The sequence below is a fragment of the Phocoena phocoena genome, chromosome 1, assembly GCF_963924675.1.
Source record: "Phocoena phocoena chromosome 1, mPhoPho1.1, whole genome shotgun sequence".
Classification (NCBI taxonomy): domain Eukaryota; kingdom Metazoa; phylum Chordata; class Mammalia; order Artiodactyla; family Phocoenidae; genus Phocoena; species Phocoena phocoena.
In genome coordinates this window covers 62,005,938-62,032,114 of record NC_089219.1, presented here as the reverse complement: position 1 = coordinate 62,032,114, position 26,177 = coordinate 62,005,938, and the positions used below count along the sequence as shown (strand labels likewise).

Genomic DNA, 26,177 nt, shown 5'->3' with positions numbered 1-26,177 from the left:
ACTGAGGACAGAGTTAAGCCCATAATAGATGGTTAAAAGGCCTCGAGTCCAGGGAAATCTCCAGACAGCAGGCTGAACTGGACCCTACATTTTTGTTTGACTTTCTACCCCATTAGTTTCACCTTATGGATTGAACCTGGCTTTCCTGGCATGAATGCCACATAGCACTTGGTTATTTAGCTCCACTGGTTTTATTCCCTGGTTTAACTTGATTTCCTTCAACCAACCATGATTTCTGACTTGTCTCTCCAAACTCAAATACAATATCCTGGTTTCTACTTGGTGATCTGAATATATCAATTGCTACTTTGGGGGGATACCAATAGTCAGAAGACCTGGATTTGAATTTTGGTTCTACCACTTATCAGATGGTAGAAAATAAATTTACTTAATTTTTCTAAATTTCTTTTTTTCTCATCTGTAAAATGGGACTAATAATGCTTACCTCCTAGAATTGCTATGAAGATTAGTTGATATACATTTGAAAATGCTTAAATGTCAGTTTTCCACACTCTTAACCCTAAACTTTTTTTGTACAATGTTGAAATTTTTATGTTAGATTACTTCAGTCATAAATGTGTTGAGAATAGCTAACATTTTCTACATACATAAAACATTCCGGCTCACACTGAAAAGACAAGAAATACAGTCATGAATTCAAAGCCAAATATATACCTAAGCTGGAAATTTATCATTGAGAGAGGCATTATAAGGTGTGTTGTGCAAGGACCTATATGCCACCTCAGTGTCATCTTCAGATTTTCAGGTATAGCTAAGGCCCTTTAGATAGTAACTGTGTCATATTTGTCTTTTTTCCTTTGGTTCCTAAATCAAGTATAAGAGGCATTTAATCATCATTTGATAACTAAATTGAAATTCATTTCCATTAAGATCATACCAGAATTCTTACTATCACCCATGACTTTTTCTAAAGCTCTTTTTTTGAGTTATATCTTTAGTTCATACTACTTCTTGGAACTCCCACAAGCTTGAAATCTAATGCTGGAAGTAATGTTCCTTTTCTTTGTAAATATAACTCTTATGACTCCAGAACTACTTACCTTCCCCTACTGTCTTCCATCTTTCCTATGCTACCACCCAAAGATCAATTAATAAGACTGTATTCATCTTATCCAGTTGTACAACATGATATATTATTATTCTATTCTTTTGCAATTCTAGTCTGATAAAAGATCTATTATCATTCAAGAACACCTCTCCCACTCCGGTTTCAAGTTGTTTTAATACAGTGTTGTTGTCTGACACACACATGTTTCCTATACCAACAATGAAGGTGACTATTTGCACCTGAAAGTTTGTTTATCTAGAAATATCTATTGTTACTCCTGATCTGGGAAAGCAGATAATAAACAATAGTCCCAAAATGTGTAGTGAGGCTGGATTTATATAGAAAATGAATGAGGTCAGGTTTAGCTGCTCCATTTATTTTTACACCCTCAACAATCAGTGCCAATGGCTATGTGGTCAGTTTTGCTGTTGTTATGTTGTGGCCAACCTAGATAGCTACTGCCTAAGAGAGGTTATGATTGTGAAGCTTGTTAACATTTCATGTGTCAGAAATAGAAGTACCGTCATTATTAGTATGTTTTCCACGTGGTGCTTCTGACTGACACTAAAAAATGTAAAGAACTATTCTAATTCAGAGCTAGTTCGTTGGCCAGGTTATGTCAGTTATGAGTTGGCTGCATCTGCTGGCAAAGCAAATAGCTTGCAGTGCACGGATTTATGAGACATTAGCAAAAGACAGAAGAAAGGAGAGAGAGGGCAATGGTATTCAGTATGTGTCCTAGTCCATTCGAGCTACTATAACAAAATACCACAGACTGAGTAGCTTATAAACAAAAGAAATTTATCTCACAGTTCTGGAGGCTGAAAGTCCAAGATCAGGGTGCCAGCATGGTCCAGTGAGGGTCCTCTTTTGGGTCCCAGAATTTTCATTGTATCCCCATATGGCAGAAGAAGCTAGGGATCTCTCTGGAGCCTCTTCTATAAAGTACTCATCTCAACCATGAAGCTTCCACCTTCATGACTTTTAAGCACCTCACAAAGACCCCACCTACTATCCCCATTGTCTTTGGGACTTAGGATTTTAATGTACGAATTTTGGGAGGACACAGTCAGATCATAGTGGTTTGGAACAAACTCCTATTGGAGGCAGAGGGTAGAGGACAGCAGAGTCCACAGTAATAGAAGAATCTTATATACATGGGGTCCACTGAATGGTAAAAATGCAAAAAATAAAAATGACCAGGCATTTCTAAGCAACCACTATATGCTTCTGATCTCCTGTTGAGGAAAAGAATGCCATATTTGATTCCTAGCTTATTAGAATTTGTTTCTCTCTTTTTGAGGGTAGGGGCTATAAGAAAACATCTCTCATTCTATAATCTAAGTCAGTATAAGAACCATTCTTTTATAACTTTAAAGAGTTAAGTATTTAGGAAAAGAGAGAATGAACTCCTAAAAAGACAACATTCTGGATTTAGTTCCCTGGTTTCATTGCAAGCTGTGTTGTTAACTATTGCTTGAGTTGTCACTTTCAGATTTCACATCACTGATGCAAGGAAGTCTGGTTTCAAGCAAGTCTGGGATAAATAGGAAAAATCCAGTGGGACAAGGGTCATCCTGTGAATAGGCTCATGTGCACATGCCTGAAGCCTGTCAAGGATTTTCTTTAACACAGAATAACAATTCAGGTTGTCAAATACATGTTTGATAAAAAAAGAATGATTTTCTTTTCAGAAAATATAATTATATCCAAACATATTAGGATAAGTCTGTTTCATAAAAAAAGTGTCATCAGTTAAAGAGCTCTTTTCTTATTTGTTTTTAGTCAAGGAGTGAAATTACATTAGGGTCATACATGATGGGATTTCTAGGCATGGTTCAATTTTTTTTGTATCTAACACCTAAGGGTAGACGTATTCATCTTAAAAGGGTCCCCACAGTGACTAAACCACTCGCTGTTGCAAACACATGTTTATATATCTGATTCTTCTTGAAAGATCTTCAAAGATTATGTGCTGTCCAGCTTAGTCCCTAATCACCTAGTATAGAACTCATCTTTGTAGTAAGTAATGACTATTTTCAGAATTGGTTTAAATAGCTGAGAAACCTTCCATCTACCACTACCCCCAGGATGCCTGTAGGAAAATCACAGAAATACACCTTCCGGAGATATATATTATCTCAGAAGTCTTTCTCCCTCTATGTCAGCTTTGGAAATGCTGTCCCAGTCATCTACCAGGTGAAGACAGGTTCTTAAATGGTGCTTGATGAGTCAGTACTTCTAAAACTCCCAACTATGGAAGAAAGGAAGCTTTGGACTCTTCCAGTCATCTCAGAGAGATAATGTCCTCTAGAGGAAGAACATTCCCCCAGAGAAGATGCTTTCCTTTTTTTTTGACCATAATCACCTGCCAGGCTGATCGCAGCAGCAGGAGTTACTGCTGCTAAAGTGTGACTGATGTGCCACTTTGGTAAGAATTCACATAACACTGCTGGACACGGGCCAGGAATGGGTCTGCATGCACAGAGCATGGAGGCACTGCATGATTTAGCACCATCTGGGGCTTGCCTTCAGACACGTTAAAGGGCAGAGAATTGGAACCCAACTCAGAATGACAGTCATAAGGAACATAAGCAAACAGTGCTGTGAAGTAACTGATTATACTCCCTTGATATTTCCTCCCCAGAGCCTAGCCAAATGAAGACCCTAACTAATCTTTTCTCAATTCTTTAGTAGCAAAATGAATCTTGGTTTTGGGAGATGGGGCACAAAAGGGATTTAATAGTCTTGGGAGTTGCTGAGTCCTCTGGAGAATGTAGCCATAGCAGAGACATGGGCAAATTGATTTAAGCCATAATGCTGAAGCTTGCAGGACAGTGAAACTGTGAATTTTTATACATAACATATACTAATTGGTTAAAAATAAATGTATTGATGTGATGCAGAAAAATAGGCAATAACCATTGTGGTATTTTAGCATAAATATTGATAAATTTGCAATATGAGACAGATGACTAAATGCTGTCATATCCTTGATATTTGATAACCTGTTTTCTTGTGTCAGAGTTGGAGGTCATTAGGTTTATCGCTCAAGTTAAAGTTTTTTAATATTTATTCAACTCAACGTTTTATTAATCTGATTAAAGCTTGAGTTTTGGATAAGCCAAATTCAGCTATTACATGAAATACAAATAATTCCCAGATGATCAAGCATGGTTGCTTATTTTAATCTGCATTTAACTACAGTATATTTTATCTAAATTCAGATGCAAGTCACATAACATAATGCAAAGGAGTTCAATATAAACTCTCAGGGGAATGCCATTTATTAGCATCTTCATGATTAAAGAAATACTTAGTACTAAGACTTGAACACATTAAAGAAGAAAAGCTAACTGCCATTTGAGCTATGAGCTTACATATCTCATATTGTGATCAGTACATTTCTTTCACAATAAACTTTGGGGTTAGTTAGGGAGAAGTTATTATTTGGTTGGCATCTCATTGTAGCAGAATTCATATTTAGAGAGAGAATTTTTTGACAGGGCCACTGAAGGGGACTTAACAATCCCTGTGTTGTGGAGATGTCACCTGAACTCCATTGACCTATGAACTATGTATTATATATCCGAGATACCACTATTAAAGTGCTATGTAGAACTCAAATATAAAATGAAGTATGTCCATATGGCCTTGCCTTTTAAGAAATTTAAAACAATTCAGTTTATTTGGGTAGACTCGTATGTATGGAAACTGCTAGAGAGAACAACACAAGAATATGGTTTTGGTTTTATAAATTCTACAACAATTTGGAGAGCAACATGTAGAGCAAGAGGCAGAGACAGAGAGAGAGGAGAGTCATTTAAGGAGAGTAGAGTAGAAGAGATAGGACACAGGTCAGACTTAAATGAGGAGGGAAGGATCTGGTTCTCAGAGATAAAAGGGAATGGTGGCCATTGGGGGAAGGTTCAGGAAAAGTGTGAAGCAAAAGCGAGACTGTCAAGCATTGAAAACAGTAGAGCTATGCCGGCCTATCTGAGAGTAGGGGCCTCTGCTGGTAAATCTGGAGCGAGAATGTTGAATAGTCAGGGTGGAATCAGGTAAAACTGAATCCTATATGGAGGCCCAGAAAGGTTAAAGGAGTTTCCAAAACACATTAGTAAAGTGTGGCAAAGATAAGACTCAACTTTAAATACGATCCTCAGTATTATACTGCAGGCTTTTTCTAGGTTTAACAGCAAGTCATCTGTCTGGGTTATATCTACAAAGTAGCAGTAAATGTTGACCCTGGACTCAGAACCATCCCACCACAGTTGTAGGATTAACTTTCATGAAAGTTACCTAATAATATCATCTGAAATGGCCTAGACATATTCTAGCCAACTTTTTAGAAATCATGAGTTTGTGTTTTTAAAGGAATCGTTATATTTAATTCCCTTTACTTTTTCTTGACTTTAGCAGTTGATATACCATTGCTGTAGTGTGTTTAATTTTCTAAAATACAAGTCAATGTATGAATAGGACATGTGGCTATCTAAGCTTGGTTTGTTATATAGCACAAATAATCCCATGGGAACAGTCTACCGCTGTCATCAACCTCTCTTCCCTAATATCTACTACTGTAAGGAAATATAATTGCACTATTATCATGTTATATGCTAACAGCAGCATGGTCAAAACTGTCTATGTGTTGCCATGACAACCCCATCTAAGATAAAAGTGGTATTCACAACACGTATTTACCTAGAGTTTATTTTTGTCCTTTAGGCTCTTCAGTGGCCAACAAGGAATTATTATTCAGAATTTTAGCACAAGATCCATTCTCACTGTTACCAATGTGACACAGGAGCACTTCGGCAACTATACTTGTGTGGCTGTCAACAAGCTAGGCACAACCAATGCGAGCCTGCCTCTCAACCGTAAGTAACACAGTGTTGCCAAAATGCTCCCAGGGCCTTTTGGCTCCTATCTATAGAGCTCAGCCTGATGTGACATGTTCCTTACACAATATCCTTACACAGGAAATTTGGCCCCCAAATAATCAGGGTGTTGGAGAATTTTATAATCCCTATAGAATTCCATATGTGCTTAGAAAAATATCTTAGATCTGAGAAAAGGGAAAGATCACACAAATAATAGGATCCACTAAAAATGTCTTCTGACTGAAGACAGTTGGTTTGGTAGAATTTAGTTTTTGTTTTGTTTTTAAAAATGTGTTATATTTCAGCATAGATTAATTTAGATTGAATTTACTCTTGGTTGGCTTTCTCTAGATGTTTATCTTGAGATAGTGAGAATTTCACATGCCATAAACAAAATAAAATAGTAAGTAAATGATCATGGACAAAATATTTTATCCATATAGATAATGTTTTTACTCAAAAGTGTATTTTGAAATACAACTTAAGGTTTTACTAAAATAGGTACTTTATTTCTAATGCGTCTTAGTTCTGAAGGACTAGAAATGTAAAAAGAAGAGCAAACACAAGGATTAGTGGAAGGGAAAGAAATGTATGTTAATGTTTTCTCCTACAATTAGTTTTAGTGCTTTCCAGAAGCTGAGTAATCAACAAATTGTTATAACCATAAAATATTCCTGATATTGAAGTGGAGTGTTTCTCAAAATGTTCACAGAAAACTATAGAGAATACACTGTTTTTTCAGTTCCACAAAGTTATCTGAACCATACTGATCTTTGATAATTTATATTTTTATAGTAACCTGACATATGTATATTTATGTTATCATCCTGTGTTAGTAAACTGTCTCTGAAAAATGCAAATACTGTGAGTTCATCACAGACATGATCATTTCTATTTTGCAGAAATGGGGAACGGGATATGTAATATCCTTACTGTTTAAAAACATACTATAATAAGAAGTTTCATGATTTATGAACTTTGAATTGCCATGATTTAAGAAACTCTGTTGTTAAATAAAATATATCAGTTGGTTGTTAATAGAAAATAATCATTTGAAAATGATTTGTGCTATATGTACTTTTAAAACATCACATCATTTATTATTCCAGCTTAATATTACGAAGTATTTCTTAGTATCCCGCACTCTGAAAGAAAAGCATTGCTTGCTGTGCAGTAGCCAAAGTATAATATACTTGCTTCAGTTTCTTCCATGAGGATTATTTATTTTGTGTAATTATGAATAATATCATTGAAAATATTATAGAGCAGTATGAATTCCAATTTAATGTAAATATTGATACTTCTTTTGGTATGTTATTAATATTTTAAATGTTTTAAATATTCAAGAACCTGAAGGAGTAAATGAATTAAACAAAATAAAGACAAATTTAAGGCTTAATAACACATTAACTTTTGCTATTTAAATTTCTAAATCACACTCTGATTTTCAAAACCGAAGCATTAATGACTGTGACGAATTAGGAACAATTATCACTGATCTGTTTGCTTTACCCTGGCAACCTTAGTGCAGTCCTCTGGATATAATGAACTGCTGAAAAGGCTCCTAAATGTGGTATCTTCAGAACGGACTCTAATTGTCTTCATTTGCCACTGGCTTTCTGTAGGTAGAAGTGCTAAGAATTACTAGTGCAATTTGATTATTTCGTTAAGAAAGACATGCAAATCTTGTCTGTAATTTTGAACACAGCCCTGAAGTTTGAAGAAATATCTGTATATTCAAAACTCTTGTATGACCTCACCGGAAACTCTTATTGCACTAAGCATTTCTATTTTTATTACTTTTGTATAGTTTTTATCTCTCCACCAAATTATATTTGTTGAGAAGACAGTATCAATATCTGATTAATCATTTTATCTCCCATATCGCTATGCACAGTGTCTGCTATTTAACAGACAATTAGCAAATCTTTAGTGAATAAGTGAATTAGTTAAACATTGAATAAGTGATGGAATGTATCATAAATAAATGAATGAATGAACTGAGTTTTAGCTGTAGAATGTGTATTATAATCTCTAGCTATACAAGGCAATATCACAGTGATGACAATACTTATTGTGAGCTTACTATAGAATAGATCCTATTCTAATCTCTTCATATGGATTTGTCCCTTTAATACTCACACAATCCAAAAAGGTAAATTCTGTAATTCCCTTCTTACAGATGAGGAAAACAAGATGAAGAGAGTTAAAAGCTTGACCAAAGTCAAATTGTTCATAAGTGGCAAAGCAAAAATCTGAATCCTGACAGTCTGGGTTCAGGGCCTCAGCTTTTAACTTCTATGTTTCACTGTTTCCCACTATGATAAACATAAAACCATCGATGGAGATAAATTTTATCATTTGCAACATATTTTGGAAAGATATACCTCTACATGTAACATGCTTGCCCTTCTTAAGGTTTTTATGAACTTAAATAATTTAGGGTGCTATTCTTCAATAGATAAAAACTCTATTTAAATAAATGTTTAGAAATAAACATCATCCACCAGATATAAAATTTAAGTAATATGAAAGATGAATGGGGTTAATGTTTGACTGAAAAATTATTAAAAATGAGACTCAGAGACATTTAAACACACATTTTTATGGGATTTTAAAACTCCTTGGAATGGTATAGTTATCCAACACAGGCATTGTAAGTCTTCATTGAAATCTTCAGCTTTCTTAAAGTTCTTATGAAACTAGCTGGAGAGAGCAATGTGTCCCTTAATAAGAATTCCTGTCGTATATTCACAAGGTCTGTGGATGGGAAGGTCTTCAACCTCTAAACTGATCCAAAACTAGTGGCCAGTCCTAAGCTGATCTAATATTAGCCTATGACCTGCTAAAGAATTTTTAAAAATCTTTTTTTGACTATCAGCCCTTTCTATAGTCAAGGGAGTGTGTAAAACTAACTCGCCCATCTTCTAATCTAGGAGAAAAGAGTTAGGCTCCAAAGAGTCTGCCACATGTGTCCATGATGATATGTGGAACATACCATGAGTAAAAAAAAAAAAAATCATATTTTCATGATTTGTATCCATGAATAGTTAATATGCTCAAAGAGAAGGTAATCATAAATGTGAATCTCCTAGTATAGTGCTTATACATAGCAAACACTCTATTGAGTATTATCCACTGAGAATCAGGTCCCCATCTATAACTATTTAGGATAAATCCTGACTCTGTTACAATCTACTCCTGATTTGTAATAACCTACATTTTCCAGATCAACAAGAAAGCAAAAGGCAAGAAGTTGTAGTTAGAGTCCTGCCATAACTAAGACCATCCAAAAAGGAAAGTAGCACTTTTTGGTGTATAAATGTGTGTGTGTGTGTGTGTGTGTGTGTGTGTGTGTGTGTTTCACATAAAGGGAGACAAGCAGGTCATAATGTGAACCACAGTCCTACTGCATATAGTTGTGAGATTTTGAGTAAGTTACCTAAATGCCAAAGCTTCAGTTACTTCACTTATAAAATGAGAGCAATAATAGCTCCCACCTACGGGATAAAAATTAAATGGGAGGATGCATGTAAAGCACTTAACACTTAGCCTGGATCAAAGTAAGCATTGAATAAATGCTAGTCATTGTTATTATATCACATCCCCAAAGAACACTCAGTTCAATTGTTTTCAAAAACTATATATAGATGGCTGAACTTATTTGATGACTGACTGTCCAGTACTTTACTGAGGGTTTAGAAAGTAAGTTGTCATTGGCAAGCCAGGGAGAAGGCATGCAAATTTGATATAATGTCCCAACTCTAGCTCATAACTTAACCTCATCCCTTGCTCAGTGCATGAACCAGACTTTATGGCACTAATTCCAGGTTAAATATGATGTTCACAGCATAGAGTTTCAGACATCTAGGAGATTTAAAGAGTAAAAGCAGAAGTAAAACGATTGTTCTATGAGACTCTGATCATTTATTCAATAGCAATATTCATTCATCAAATATATATATTGACTGCCTACAATGTACAAAGCACTCTGCTAGATGTTGGAAAGAAAAGTATTCATAGAAAGGGAACTTGCTCAAAGAGTTCTCAAGTGAATGAGCAGAGAGGTACAAGAAACAGATAACTGTAATGCAGTATAGTCAACAGTAGCATACAAGGGCAGAGAAGAGCCACTTAATCCAGTTTGAGGGCCATGAAATGACTGTCATCTAGAGTAGGTATATCACCATATGAATTATAACTAAGCTAAAACTCAAAATATTATTTTAGCCATCATTGTCTTATTTTCAAAGGCAGAACTTTGCAGAGTACATTCAACAACAATCATAAGCACAATGTAGTGACACAGATGAAAGAATGATATACTCAGTCTTAATGACTCAGGGCAAGCTATAGAGGAGACCCTTGAAATAAGGATGTGATTGGGTTGAGCCTGGGTGTGGGAATGGGAGAGAGAAAAATACTCCTGTATGGAACAGCTCATGTAAAGACATGGCAGTATGAAGCAATCTGATACATTTGAAGACACGGTAGTATTTTAATATGGTTAGAGTAAAAGGTGGGAGAAGAGAATGTTAACAGATGAGACTGGACAAGTTGGGGGACTTAGGACAGAAAGGACTGCAGATGAGTTTGGACTTTATCCTTCTGGTTTTGGAGAGCCACTGAAGCATTTTAATAAAGGAAGGACATAAACTGATTGAGTTTCTGAAACACTTTCTTAGGCAATGTGGAGGGCCAACTGCACAAAAAAGAGTAACAGAGATGAGAGAGATAATTAGGACAGTTAATGACCAAATCTGAAGAGAATGGGAAGGAAATTGTGGGAACTTAGATAACTTCCAAAGTTTAGTTTGGGTGACATTAACCAAGCTAGAACATAACAGGAGGATTAGCCATTTTATATTTGGGGAGAAGGTGGAGATTGAAAAAGAGAAATGTTTTTAACTTTAGACATACTCAGTTGGAGGCAGTGTCCAATAGGTAGCTGCACTTTATAAAGTCCAGGATGGAGATATGATCTGGAAGCTCTCAGCATGGACGTGGTAGTTTCCACTCTGAGAGTAAATAAGATTTCTCTTGAAGGACACGTGGAGTGAAAAGATGAGCAAAGACTGAAATCCAAGTAAAATCAGCATTGAGGAGTGAGGAGAGAAAGAGAAGCCTCCTGTAGAAGCATGTGGATCCGGGGTGGATGGAGATGCCAGAGGAGGACAGTGCCATGGAAGCCTTGGGAGTAGACCTGTCCACAAGAGAGAGGGTCAGCAGTGTCTGATGCTACATCGGGCCAGAGAAAGTCTGAAAATCAGCCACTGTCTCTGACAATTGGCAGCTACTGGTGATCTTTGCCAAAGCAGTTTCTATAGAAAACTGGGAGTAGAAGCCAGATTAAATTTAAATAAGTAGATTCAATTTAACAAGTTGATGAAGAAATAGAGACATGTGTACTAAATACTCTTTCTGTAGGCTAGGCTCTGAAAGGAAGAACACAGACTGATGATCTGCCTTGATGTCCCATCAGCTGGCCTGACGTGGGCTTCTTTTCTGATGAATAGGCCTAATGGTCAGGTGTATATCAACAACTCCCTGACCTGCAAAGATGCAGCACTGTAGCCTTTGGTGAACAATACTTCGCACGCTTTTGCTTTTTTGCAAGCCTCCTTCATTCTAGTTTCTTAGCCTCTTTTCTCACATCTTTCTCGGGCCCCAGAGAAGCAAGAAATGGTTTTGATTTAATATGAAGTCACCTTAAATTCTTTTGCCTTCCGTGACCTATAGACTTTAGACTGTAATTGTAAGCGGAGCTGTCATTCTAAGCAGAGATGTCAGTAATTTCATCAATAGAATTACTTCAGGTAGAGAGTATATACTTTTTCAAGTAAGGGGAAAGCAAAAGTTATGGGAAAAAACTATAGAAGAGCTAGTATACAATGAATCCCTCATCCTTTAGATTATGTGTCCAGAAATTTCTGAAGTATGTCTGCGTTATAAAAAGTCTCTTTGTGAGAGAGAGGTAGAGAAAGAGACAGAGACAGAGAGAGAGAGGGAGAGAGAAAGAGAAAATATTCTGCAGATCACTGTAGATCAGCCTCAGGGATCAATGCTTTAACAAACTTAATAACGGATGACAGCGTGTCAACTATTCATAGCAAAATTCCTTATTAAGTAAAAAATTTGGGATTCAGAATTATTGGGGATTTTATTATTATTTTTCAATCGTGTTTTTTGCTTCCTGAATGTGAGCAACTGAAAGAGATGATTCCTCTAAATCTTCTCCTTAAAGAATATGAACTGAATAGTCCCATCCTGCCATCTGTGGGTCCAGTTCATCAAATGTGCATCATCATTTGATCAGTAATTTAGTAACCAGTAAAAGTCATTTTCATAAGTAAAACATGTATATGCTTTGTTTCCTACTTTCTCATTATAGAACACATATTATAAGGCTCAATCTAAAGGGAAATAAGGAAAGATAATTACTTAAGAAGGAAGAAATCTTAGAACTCTATATAAACAATATACTTAACATTTATATAGCTTTGGTTTAATACAGTCTTCTCATGAGACCTAATATGTGAAAGTATTTAGAACAACTCAAGGTTTAATATTAACAAAATCTTTTCTTACAGTCTCAAATAGGTAACAATAATATTGCTACAATGCATGGTTGCCAAACCACTCTTTAATATGTTTCCTAAAGGTGGTGTCAAATATTTTGCTAGAACATAGGTCCTAATGATGCTACAGGGACTTATCTCCTTTTCTTGTGAGTGTGGGGTGTGTGTGTGCACACATATGCATGAATCTGCATTTATTCAAATAACAAAGTATTTATTTACCTCAGAAATATTACACATAAAATATTCAAAGGACTCACCAAAATTTCGTCTTTTCCCTCTCTTAGTAACGCTGTGGAGACAATAATGAAGTTCCAATTTTAAATGCTTTATACAATCAAGGGCTATTTAACTTTCTGGAAAATCTCTTCTCATTTTAGAGAATATTTCTTCCCAGTCTATTTAATTTGATGGACACCTCCTCTTTGAGATTAAAAAAAAAAAAAAGTCAGTAGCTCTTATCCAAAGGGAAAATGAGAAGGACTATTGGAGAAAGAATGTGTGTATCATAACAGTTTTTCCCTGTTTAGATCTGACTGATGCAGGCAAACTTTATTTTTTGACTGATTTGTTGAATATGGAACCAGCTGTGCCCTTGCAAGTAATATTTCAGCTCTCTGCTTGCTTCAAATGTCCCCACATGCCACTAAGCAACTGTATGAGCTCTCTGTTACTTTTGCCTATTATAATGAACCCTGATTTCATGTGAAAGGTGATACCGTGAATTTGAATGATTCATATTTTAGATTGAAACTGATCTCCCCTCCTGCAACTTAAAAGAGATAGGGTTTTCATTTTGGTTGAAAGAGGCAGCAATAAATTTAGACTCGTTGATTATTAAAGACAGCATGCTATGTGAGCCAACTTGCTTTATCCTCACAGCTTTATGATGTTAATGGAAACCCTCTCTGGGATGCTCTAGCAATAAATATTTGACAAAAATTAGGTTTGCAGATACAGGTAGATTTTGATATAGCTAAATCGGCCTATCAGATGGCACTGTACTAAACTGAAATATACATGCACAGTCATCATCATCACACAAATAGTGGATGTATACAAATTTGCTGAAATGGAGTTATGAGTACAGCCAGAGGAGGTTTTTTGCTCCCTGACCTCATACCTAGATTCCATGTGTATTCTCAAGAAGCTAGACACAAAATGGTCATTCATTGCCATACTTAAGAGATGATATCCAACAGTTTGAAGCCTTAAAGGATATTTGGCCCTGTACAAAACATCCACAAAAAAATTGGTCTACACTAAAAGGCCCTTAAAATTTGGTCCTATTCAAAACGTCCATAAGTGTATTTGGTCCTTTCCAAATGGTATTGGACAGGACTAAATATCAAAGACCTTTTGGCATGTACCAATGTCTCATGGACATTTTGGACAAGACCAAAATCTGCTAAACAGTTGAAGCAGTTAGAATAACCATTAAAACCTGTGGTGTTCCAGTTCATCAAATTGCTGCTAGTGAGAACCAAAAACAGATGCTGACAGAGCTTTTGTTATCTGTGTCAAATGGCAGAACTCTGGAGCTAGAGTAGGTCTCAGATATTACCTACTCAAATTTTTTCAAACTTTTTAAAGCAACGCGTTCTTTTCTTTCCACAAATAAAACCTTATGCAAACCCTTAATATACAACAAAGATAAAATTGGAGTTCATTTGGTTGATTTGGAGGTAAATCTGGAAAATCCCATCTTTTACCTTTATATCACAATGCATAGTGACCCGGAGGCCTGTCCAGAAAATTAGGTTTGAAAACTTCCAGGCTAGATCTATCCTTTTACTTTGTAGGTGAGGGGGACTGAGGCCCAAAGAAGGTGATTGAGAACCCAAAGTTGTACGTTGCACAGCAGATCTAGAGCTAGAACTTAGTTTTCCTGCTCTCATTCCAGTGTTCTTTCCACTCTCTAGGCCAACCACCAAAAGCTTTGGAATCAAACAGATCTGAATTGAAACCACAATCCTGCATGCAAGATGTTAGACAGTTCTCTCAAACCCGATCTTTAAACCTCAGTTGTCTCACCTACAAAATAGGGAAAATAACTTATTCTTATAGGGTTGTTGTGATGATTAATTGGGATAGGATATGTAAAATGTTGTATAAAGCACCTAATCCAGAGAAAGTGCTCATTAAATGTTAGTTTGCTTTTCTGTCCTCTCTGTTACATATAATCCAAATGTTGAAGAGTAAACCAATAGAGGCTTAGAGTTATATAACCTCAATAACTCTGTAACTTGATCTCACTAGATATCAGAGAACAGACTAGTTCTTGATTCCTTTATTAATGCACTTATATATATTGCTGTGATATTGTCTTTTTTATTAGAATTATTAATTAAATCAGCCATGCACATAAGCATTCACTTGTAATGATGAAAAAAAGTGGTCAGGTTGATAGAGAGGGTTGTACAAAATTAATTACTCTACTGATGTGTTTCTCTCAGGTTAAGAGGCAATTTGACAGCTGCATCCTCAAGCTGCTAAGATGGCATATACATTCATACAGCTGACAAGGGTCAGTAAATGCCAAAGGGAGAAGGGAGATTTGGTATTTGCTGTTGTCAGTGATCAGACTTGAAATGTATCAGGCTTGTGGAAGTTTGGTACCAAAAAGATCAAAAGATGTTTCAAATTTAACCACAAAATTTTATTAGGAGCTCTAGCCTGAGAGTCAGACAATTTAGTTTCTGGCTCTTACTTGGAGGGATTCTTAAGCAAAGCACTTAACTCACTGGACTCAGTTTCCTCATTTATAAAATGAGGAGAATAGAATATCTAATCTCCAAGTTTTCTTTCATCTGTAATCTTTAAGATTCTAAGAAATCTATATATGTTTTTTAAAAGTAGTATTTATGTATGGATTGTTATTAAAAACAGTTACACTTACTTCTTAACAAAGTAGAAATACTGACAATATTTTTCCCTTCTGTACATTTTTTGTCATTGAACTCCTAATTATATTTTTATTGACAGAAAAAAATTGTATTTTAATGTGTTTTTGTCTTTGGTGAGTTTCCACTGCTGGCCTAACCATTTTGTCATCTCTACAAATAATTTTACTCTCCAGGGAAATTTCCTTTATGTTCACAGTTTCAATTCTGTTGGCCAATAACCTGTGAAAAGGCACTAGAATAGACCTCCTTGCTTGCTATTTTATTTCACAAAGCTCTAACACTATAACAACTTAGGACAAAATGTGACGCTATATATATGGGAGTTGTTGCTATTAAGACTTTGTAAAAATGAGAACATTCCAACATTTCCAGCCTAAAGAAAACATATTAGCAGCCTCTACCTTCTGCAGCTGCTTCTCTAGTCTTTTCTCTGACAGAGCGTACTGGAGGTCCTGTGAGAGATTCCCCTCCTATTACTTCTAAGAAGTATCTTAGAGAATATTTACCCAGCATGCACTGTTTTCCCTGAAGCTGTGCCTAGATTTAAAGCCTGATCTAATGATTTGAGCACATTACATGGTAGCTGTCTGAGCTGCTCTCCCACCTCCACTTCTGCACTGTGATTTCTTTTTCTGAAAAATTTAAATGTAACCCCTAATATAAGATACATGGTCATGTGTGAAGAAAATGATAATTATGAAGTGCCTAGTGCTATTATTATTAAACTTACCATTTCTCCTCAGGCAATGTGAAGCATAATTAAAATCACCAAAAAGAAAAGTGAAATTAGCTTTTTTTTTTTTTTTTTTGTCTGTTTTGGTGCTCCAGATAACAGAAAAAAGGGGAAGCATTAATTGTGAAAGCAATGATATTTCAGTGGACCACCCTTTCTCTAAAGCACTGTAAATTCTGTCTTAATAGCCATAAAACTGCTTTGAAAGGGACTGAAAATCACATGTCCTCATTGAATGTGTCTATCCAGCATGGGCTAGATTTCCTTCCTTATAAATATAATTCAATTGGGATTTCTCTCCTGAGACAAAAATTAGGTGTCTGCCCAGTATATATTTAAGTAAGATTTGAATAAAGCAAGCAAGACTTTCTGGTATGTAAATGTTATATCATCTATGGCATGGGCAGACATTTTCAATAGGTAGGATTTTTCCAACTTTATCCTTTTTTAAAAAAAGCTTTCTCTTTCAATAGTTTTAAGGCAAAGATGTAACTTGAGTTACCCAGTTCTAAAGTGTGGTATTAGATAATCGCATGCTCTTCAGTTTCCTTTCTTTGATTTTTTAAATCAATCTAGTTAGTGCATATGTGGAGCAGCCTCATTAGTAAGGCAGATCATAATTCTTGTCAAAGAACTATTAGGGGGCTTCCCTGGTGGCGCAGTGGTCGAGAGTCCGCCTGCCGATGCAGGGGACACGGGTTCGTGCCCTGGTCCGGGAAGATCCCACATGCCACGGAGCAGCTGGGCCTGTGAGCCATGGCCACTGAGCCTGCGCGTCCGGAGTCTGTGCTCCGCAACGGGAGAGACCACAACAGTGAGAGGCCCACATACCGCAAAAAAAAAAAAAAAAAAAAAAAAAAAAAAAAGAACTATTAGGGTCACCACTCAGTCCACTTAGAAGGAATCACAAGTTTTCTAAAATACTTCGTAAGTACCATGTAGCAACATATTTTCCTAAAGCTGGCAGGATAATAGCCTATGTTTTAAGAATGAGCTGTCATACCTGCATACCTGTGGGGAAATTTATACCTTCTGAAAGAAGATATCATAACTTCTTGGGAGCACTGTAGTTTATGGTATAATAACATGCTTACCCAAACGTAGATAAGATCTATAATCAAACTATTTAACTGAGGAAACACATTTTTAGGAAGACTTGCATAAGCTATGGATGCACAACAACTGCAGGCGTGACTGTACTGGAAAAAGATAAATTGAAAGGGTTCATTTCTCTCACGCTAGCACATTGCCTGTTGGAGTCCATATTTGCCATCCTTTCTTACACCCATTTTGCTTCATACTTCAAACCACTGTATTTCCCCCACATCCCTCCTACCAGCAGCACCTGAAAGAATGAATCTCATAAGCCAGAGTATTCTTAGACTGCCACCTATCATCATAATAATCGTCCGTATATTATTTTTTTCTTGTTAGCATGCTCCCTGATTCTTTCTCCCTCCTAGTCTTATATAAATTTTTAAAAAGATAAAATAAAATAAAATAATGACTCACATATTATTAGTGATAGGCTCTCATCTGCTGTTTATTTTTTGCTTTCTGGATCATTCCCTCTTTTTTTTGTTGTTTTTTTTTCTCTTCCTTTCTCTCATTGTTCCTCAACTCCGGGACTTAATCATCTCCAAAACAGATAGGTAGATAGATGCTTCTCTAACCAGGAATATAGGTTCGAGATAAAACCAAACAGCCTCTGAATAGACAAGCTCAAAATTGCTTTTGAAAGCTTCATCACTGAAAATGTAATCAAACTTAGCTTACCCCCAATTGATTTAAGTTGCAGCCTAAGGGCCAACCTTTGACCAGGGCAGCACTCACACTTGCATCGATTCTGCCTGCAATCGAATTAGGCAATTCTCTACACTTTCAGCTCTAGCCCTGGAGTGCAAATGGCCAATTTGGGAGGCAACTTGGTTGTGCTTGAAATTTGCAGGAAGATTTTCTCATATGTTCCTGGGAAAAGGCAGGCGTACTTTAAAAAATATATTCTTAGTCACAGAATGGGCTACTCAAAGGATATTTTATTTGTTTTTATGATGGTTTTGATTTGAGAAAACTTTGCTTCTCCCAGAGAATCTCTACTGACTTTAAAAAGATGAGTTTGTGTACTAAACTCATCAGCATGTATACTAAAATTTAAGGGAAATGGAAATTAATGAGGAAAAGTAAGGCAACATAATATTCTACTATTATGTTTTACAATTTTAGAAGTAAAAATTAAAAAACAAACATGTTTACTGTGATGGAAGCAAATGAACCTTCTTCATAAGATTGTATGCTGTGACAACACCTCCCTCTTTCCTTTCTGAAATATTTTATAAGATTGTAATTAAGAAACATTACAGATACTCTTCTAGGCATAACAGACTTTTGTTATGCATTTTTATTTCTCATGTTTACCTCCCTGTACTGTATACTAATCATATATCATCTCCCCTACTCAAAAAACTCCTTTTAGTTTCACATAAACCTTACTGTCTTTATGTATTTATTTTACATATTTATAATAATACAATAGATTCAATTTTTCACCTTGCAAAAACTTCCCCATATTTCTATTTAGGCTTATTAAATAATACTTTGGTGGCTTCACTATTTATATATTTAGTGGTGTGTTGGTAACTGAAAAGAATATGTATCACAAAATTTACAAATAATAATAAAATATAGAATACACTTTATCATAAATTCCATATAACCAATTTCTTCTCATAGAATGCTGTCATTGATTTTTGCCAAAATCTTGTAACTGTAGCCGACCTATGGTTGCAATTTAACCATGATTTGACAAATGGAGTTGTATCCCCACTCTAAGTATTATTCTGACATGAAGATGGCTTGGTATTTATATTTATGATAAAGAGTAAGATGAAAGTAAATTTTTGCTGAAACAGATAATAGTTTTGGACTCCTGAAAGAAAATTCTCAATTTTTTGCACTATCCACAATATAATGGCTAGACACAATATATTTTTATGTTTAATCTCCATTAACATTTCTCCATCATTTTCTTAAGTCTAGACAATCAACAACAACAAAAATAAATAAATCAACCCCTAATTTGGAGCACTTGCCAATTTCCATGGTGTCAATATTCTCATTATGGAAGATTTTAAGCTACCAAGTGATGTTACTGAACAGAGAGTTGGGAAAATATGCACAGTATGACACCGTTATATAATAATTTTACAATAGAGACATAATGGAAAAAAAACTGAAGATCATAGATAATAATAAAAATGTAGTTGAGTAGTTATTACATCTGTTTTTAATATAATTTAAACAATGGCCATGTTTAAAAAACTGCTTGCAAAATTCCTTCAAATTTAACAATTGGCTTTCATGACCTGGTACAAGCCAGTTTCAGCATGCCACTATACCTGAGTAAATATAAAGGAAAATTTGGCTTCTCCATGTGCAAATGGCATGAGTCTAGGCAAATTACATAAGCTCCCTTATCTTCAATTTATCCTTGTGAAATGAAGTCAGTAATACCTTGCTCACATGAAGGTGGAAGTACTATCAGCCATCCATATCTATGGGTTCTATATCCACGGATTCAACCAACCGTGAATCAAAAATTCATGTTATTTTTTAAATTCCAGAAAATTCCAAAAAAGCAAACCTTGAATTTGTCATGTGACCAATAATACTTTACATAGCATTTACATTGTATTTGGTATTATAAGTAATCTAGAGATGGTTTAAAGTATACATGAGGATGTGTGTAGGTTATATGCAAGTACTGCACTATTTTATATAAGGGACTGGAGCATCTGTGGATTTTGGTATCGTGGGGAGTCCTGGATCCAATCCCCCACAGATACCAAGGGACAACTGTATCTTATGTTAAACAAGATATATGTAAAGCACTTGGTCTGTGGTAAGGATTCATATATTAGTTGTCTTTTCTTTCCCTCTTATATAACTTCAATCATCCTCATTATATCTATAATTTCCTTAACTTTACTGTTTCATGGGGATGACTTGATTCAGTATCTCCAAATCCATATAATGACCCTGATACAATGGGATTTTATTCTGTTTCTATGATAAGCTCATATGTATCTGTATCCACACATGTAGCATTTCTCATTTACATTTGCTGCAACATAATGCATTTCCCCTTAAAACTGACTCTGTCACTATGCCTCATTCTCACCCCACACTAGTTTTTAAGCAACGTTTTAATCTAAAGTTGTGAGTTCTCAGGAAATACTTATCTTGTAAAGTTTTAATTGTCTGAAGCCAGAGAGAAAAATATATTACCTAGTCATAAAAAGTTTTCAGTGTCTTGTATTAACATCACAGTAGGTTCCAGATCCAAAGTTATCTCTCCGTATCTCTCCTCCAATGTGGCCAGAGTCAGGGGAGGAGGAATACATATTTTAAATTGCTTTGAAGTGGGTGGAATCAGTTCCCTTCCATATCAGCACACCCCGCCCCAAAAAAGTCTTAAAATTGTTTTGTTTTCTCATTGTTACCTGTTTAAAGCAAGAAGACTGTAGTTTGTAGGCTGCATACTTTGGGACATAAGATTAACCAGTAATGCCATAATTTTAAAACTTTAGTATTTATTCACTTATCAATCTATTGACCATCTAAATGCCTAGTCCCATGCTGTGTTGGGAATACAGAGGTGAGCTAATAAGACTCCTATTGATTCCTAACCTTTTGAAGACTACTATTCTTGAAGGGGAAGCTGAGGACACAAGCAGCTATCACAGAATGCAGTCAATTTCTAGAGGTAAGTGAGAGAATGACAAAAATGAATGAATAAAAGAAATCCCATATGACTGGATCACAGAGGACAATTAAAGGAAACGTAGACAGACGTGAGGATGGAAAGAAAGGCAGACGCTAGCTTGTGTATGGCCTTGTAAGCAAATGCTACCCTCTTTAGCCTGTTACAGAAGTGTCATTGACCAAAACCTTTTTTTTCATATACTATTGATAACTTTTAAAATGTGAGTGACAAAAAAGACAAATACTTATTACCGGATTATAGTGATACTTTGGTTCTTAAGATGTCTCACAATGTATGTGAAACAACCTCAGTTGCTAAGATAAAGACAACTTTTGGTCTGAGCATTAATCCCTCTGCCACTATTGGCACTCTTCAGATACATACACTACTTATTTAGCACCTCCTCACATGTTTCTAGAAAATCATACATATTTGTACCAATTTTACTTAAAGGAAGAGCAATTACTTCACTCCGTTGATCTATTATGCTGATCAAATAGTAAAATAATTAGTACTTAACCATTTAATGAGGTGTTTAACCTTTTTCTAATATATCCTTCCCTAACTTTTTTTTCTAGCACAGTTAATCTGTTCAATAATGCATACCATAATTGTTCAGTCTAATCTCTTTTTCCTTCCAATTATACAGGATGTTGCAAAAAAGCTCTCCAAAGGTACTTTGGAGCAAAATCTTTATCACTGAATAATGCATTAAAGTTAAATACTCTCAGCCCTGAAGTAACCCACAGAGAACTTGCCTATATATGTTTATAACACCTTACCTTCTGATTATAGAATCACTTGACTAGTAATATCATGGTAACAGCTGATAAGTAAACACCAAAAGTTATTTCCATGTCCTGAAAAACAGCCCATAAAGATAGTTTTACCAATTAAGTGACAGTCTGTTCTATCCAATGAAATATCTGGCATAGTCTGTACTTCCCCCAGTCCCACACCAAAGAAGAATTATGCTCTCTAGGAGAATCTGCCTTTGTTTTTTTATGTGTTTTGTTTGTTTTGCTTTAGTTTTTAATAACCTATATCTCTGGTCCCAGTTTACCATCTTGCAATTGGTTATGGTAGGAACCAGGTGAGAGTTGAGATAGTTTAGCATAAATCCAGCCTCACTATTAATCAGCAAGTAAATATAAATGCCTATGTATACCACACTCTCTTAATGGCTGGAGGGTAAAGGTATGGAGAAAGAGAAGTGTTAGGACAGAAGTATAGCATTCTTCTGTTCAGTGTGGCTGGTGTGAGATCAGACTTAGTATCTAGGCTCTCTTAGAGAATGAGGAAAGGCAAAATGTAATGCAGAGCTATATCTAGATAAGATAATCATGGCTTTGAGAGGGTGAGTATCAAAGCACTGGGGAAAAAAAAAAAAAGCTCCAAGCAAATATTCTGCTGATGGTGATTCAGAATCATTATCTTCAAATACAAAGGACAACTTTATTATCTTTTGAGATTTACAATAGCTGAATTCAATGTGAGATGGGCCTAACTTTTAACAATTTTGAAAAATGCTACATTATATTGTTGTTGTTACTGTTGTTATTGATAGACGAAAGTGCAACAAAGTGAAAAGCTTAGACAGAGAACAATTTCAGGCTGGAAATTGGGCTTATTACTGCCTAGATGGAAAGCAAAAAAAATTGGAACTTATTAAAATGTATGGAAATGATTCTTTTAACAATGCTTGTGTGTTTGTGTGTGTGTATAAAGCTATACTAAAAATCACCTATTATTGATTTCATTTCTTCATGACCAGCAGTATGTGTATTGTTTATAACCTACCCATTCTAAAAGACCAACAGGCACACAGTCATTTAAGTACTTGTTTATGTTTGACACTTCAAAGGAGCTTGGTTTTTCCTCCAGTATTGTTGATAGCTTAGCGATGGTTGCAGCCATGCCATAGGCTTCTTCATAGGTGTTCCTTTAAAGCAATAAAATTCTGACATTTATTATTTCATTTGAAAATGAAGTGTTTAAAACAAAGGACTAGAAACAAAAGCAAATTATTTTATCTACATTCTACTTTACCCTAAAATTCTGTTGAACCAAAGTACTTAGAGACCTTCCATCAGAAGGGCAGTATTTCAAAAACTAACATCATTTTTTGTTCATTACTATTAAAATCCTGTGAGACTTGTAAAGAGCAAACACAAAATTTTTAAATCTGTAAGTAACTTGCTAGATAATTTTTCTAAAGCATCTGTGCTAGCTAAGATTAAGAACAGTTGTAAGTGACAAAATCCAAAATAATGACTTAAAAAAAATGGTTTTCTTTCTCTTTCACATGGAAGCCTGCAATAGACAATCCAGGACTAGAATGGCATCATAATATCCAGGACATAGCCTCCTTGTGTGATTTTGTTCCTCTTCATAGCACCCATGCCCAAGTTACTCGGTGGTCAGAGGTGTCCCCTGCAGTTCACAGCATCATGTCTGTACTTCAGGCTGTAGGAAAAATAAAGGAAAGGAGAAGGGCTCCCTCTTTTCTTTTACAAATACTTCCACAAATCTGTACACACTACTTACACTTTTTTTGCACATAAAAGTGTTATTTTTACACTTTTAATAAAAAATATATATTTAAGGTATACAACATGGTGATTTTGTATATATAGTGAAATGATTCCTACAATCAATCTAATGATTATATCTTTTTCTCACATAGTTACCATGTTTTGGGTGTGGGAGGAGAGACCCTGAAATCTACTGTCATAGCAAATTTCCAGTATTCAACATGAGATTAACTACAGTAAGCATGCTGTACAGTAGATCTCTAGACATTCACCTTACATAGCTGCAACTTTGTACCCTTTGACCAGCATCTCCCTATTTCCCCCACCTCCCCACTCCTGTTAACCACCATTCTGATCTCTGCCTCTGTGTATTTGACTTTTTAGAATTCCACATATAGGTGAGATCGTATCATTTTGTTTTCTTTCTACCTGCTTATTTCACTTAGCATACTATTCTTGTTAGCGACAGGTGAATGCTCTGCCAAAAATTGTAGTTATTTTCTTATAGTTAAAGGATACCGTGGATATTGAGGGACAACTAGCTGTCTTTACCACAGTTGATCTCTTTGTGAACCAAATATCCAGGCATGCCCTTCTTCCTACATATAGAACATATCTACTCCTGTCAAAGGTAGAAGACCATAGTCTTCCATCATATGTTGACTCTAGCTGAGGTCCAGGATGTCTGGGTGATGCACAGTCTCCTCTGTCAGCCTGAATGTGGTGTGGCCTGGTCAGCTCACCTTGAGATTAAAACAAATGTTTTCTGCTACACACAAGCCCAATATACTATGGTGGCATATAAACCAGAACTCTGTAATAGCACTCCCATTCTGAGACGGGGAGAAAGGGAAACCCACAGTAGCCACTTATCGATGGCAATGATCAGATCCTGCCAGTTTGAAGAATCCAGATTCCTTTTTCTGGCAGTATTGTATGTTCCTCAGATAGATCACTAGGCAGCTACTCATTCTTGTTCTGGGAAGAACTCCCAAGTCCCTTGTTCTCTGTGGCCCTTGTCTCTTTCCTTTTGGAAATTCTTTCTTGGACACTAGGCTCCATGACTACACCTGAAGAAAGCATTGGGGGCTGAATAGCCTGTGTGGCCTATTTTGTGCTGATGTAGATTAGGAATAGAGAAGTCTCTTTAATGGTTAACAACTACAATAGTAGACCAGGTTTGTGGTTTCTTTGACAAAACAATAAGCTCAAAAAATGAGTAGGCTTCTGGGGCTTCCCTGGTGGCGCAGTGGTTGGGGGTCCGCCTACCGATGCAGGGGACGTGGGTTCGTGCCCCGGTCTGGGAGTATCCTGCATGCCGCGGAGCGGCTGGGCCAATGAGCTATGGCCGCTGGGCCTGTGCGTCCAGAGCCTGTGCTCCGCAACGGTCTCCGCAGCAGTGAAAGGCCTGCGTACCGCAAAAAAAAAAAAAAAAAAAAAAAAAAAAAAAAAAAAGAAATGAATAGGCTTCCACCCTAGTTAATTTTATCAGCTAGCAACCTTAGAATAATGTTTCTCATAGAAAGAGTTTAGAATGCTGATGGCTTCAATCTTTTACTTACTATGATCTTTGTTCTCTCTCAGTCAAACAGCAGCTACATTAAGGAGATCTGAAATAGTGGGTTTGGTTGGAAAGGCAATACCCTTTGTCTTGTCTGTCCCCTCAAAGCTCGCGGACTTCCCATGACAGAGCACTAGTCTTCTTTCATGTTAAGGGCTGATGCTTTGCGGCTACTTCTTTACAGTTTTAATTGGAGATAGAAGCAATTGGCTTTTGCAGTGTTGCAAGATATAAGTTACCAGACTCTCCATCAATTTAGATTGTAGGGTACAGCTAGCTTCCCCCCTTAGCAGAGGTGCATTCCTTTCCATCTCTGTAGACCAGCTAGCACTACGCTGAATACAGGATTCTGAAAGTGGCATAATGCAGGCAACACACATTAGCCTTCTAATGTCTCCTATTGCTGTCTATTCCTTGAAGATCACCATATCTGTGGGTTTAGTCTCAGAAGAATTTCATATTATATGTTGAACAAATAGTTGTTTTTCAAAAGAGGTCCTCATTCCAGAATACCCCCAAACGAACAGGGACCAGAAAATTATCAACGTTCAGTTGAATCTGAAATGATCAAAACAATTCATGTATTTTGAGTTCAACGAAACATAATTATCTTCACCAAATAAGGCACCATGCATGCATAGAACATAGGCACATACCTTAATGTAGAATTAGAGTGGGTAAGGAAAATAACTTAATAGAGTTTTCTAAGAAAAAACCCTTTCTCAAGTCTTTGTGTCCAAAACAGAGCGTGTATTTATTGATATCACCACATTCAAAGAAATGGGCTGATTCTTACTAGGAAGGTTGATCATGAAGAATTCTTATGACATGGACCCTGTCCTGAGGAACTAATGATCTATAAACTCTCATTAACTACTTTATCCCTCTCCCCCCTCCCCTTATTTTATTCATGAAGAAATCATTCCAGAGAGGAGAGGTAATAGCTATTCTGTGGCATAACTAGTAACCATAACTAGTTAATGGTAGACCTTGGATAAGAACTCAGTTCTCTTAGCACTTTGCTTTTTGCAACTGTGCTAAAAAAAGGCTGAAGAAGTCTGTGTCAACAACTTTGAAGTGTCTGAGATTTTACTCTGCTTACAGGCTAATGTTAGCTTGCCCCAGTACCATGGTTGCTGGTGGAAAACACA

At 36.1% G+C, this 26,177-nt stretch overlaps 1 protein-coding gene across 1 annotated transcript in view; it reads left to right on the top strand.

Moving 5' to 3' along the window:
- The window catches only part of NEGR1 (neuronal growth regulator 1), a 922,148-nt gene that overhangs the window by 729,317 nt on the left and 166,654 nt on the right, over window positions 1–26,177 (top strand). The window contains exon 6 of the mRNA XM_065879003.1: window positions 5,798–5,949. Within this exon, the coding sequence (XP_065735075.1) occupies window positions 5,798–5,949 (152 nt within the window). The remainder of the gene's footprint in view (window positions 1–5,797; window positions 5,950–26,177) is intronic.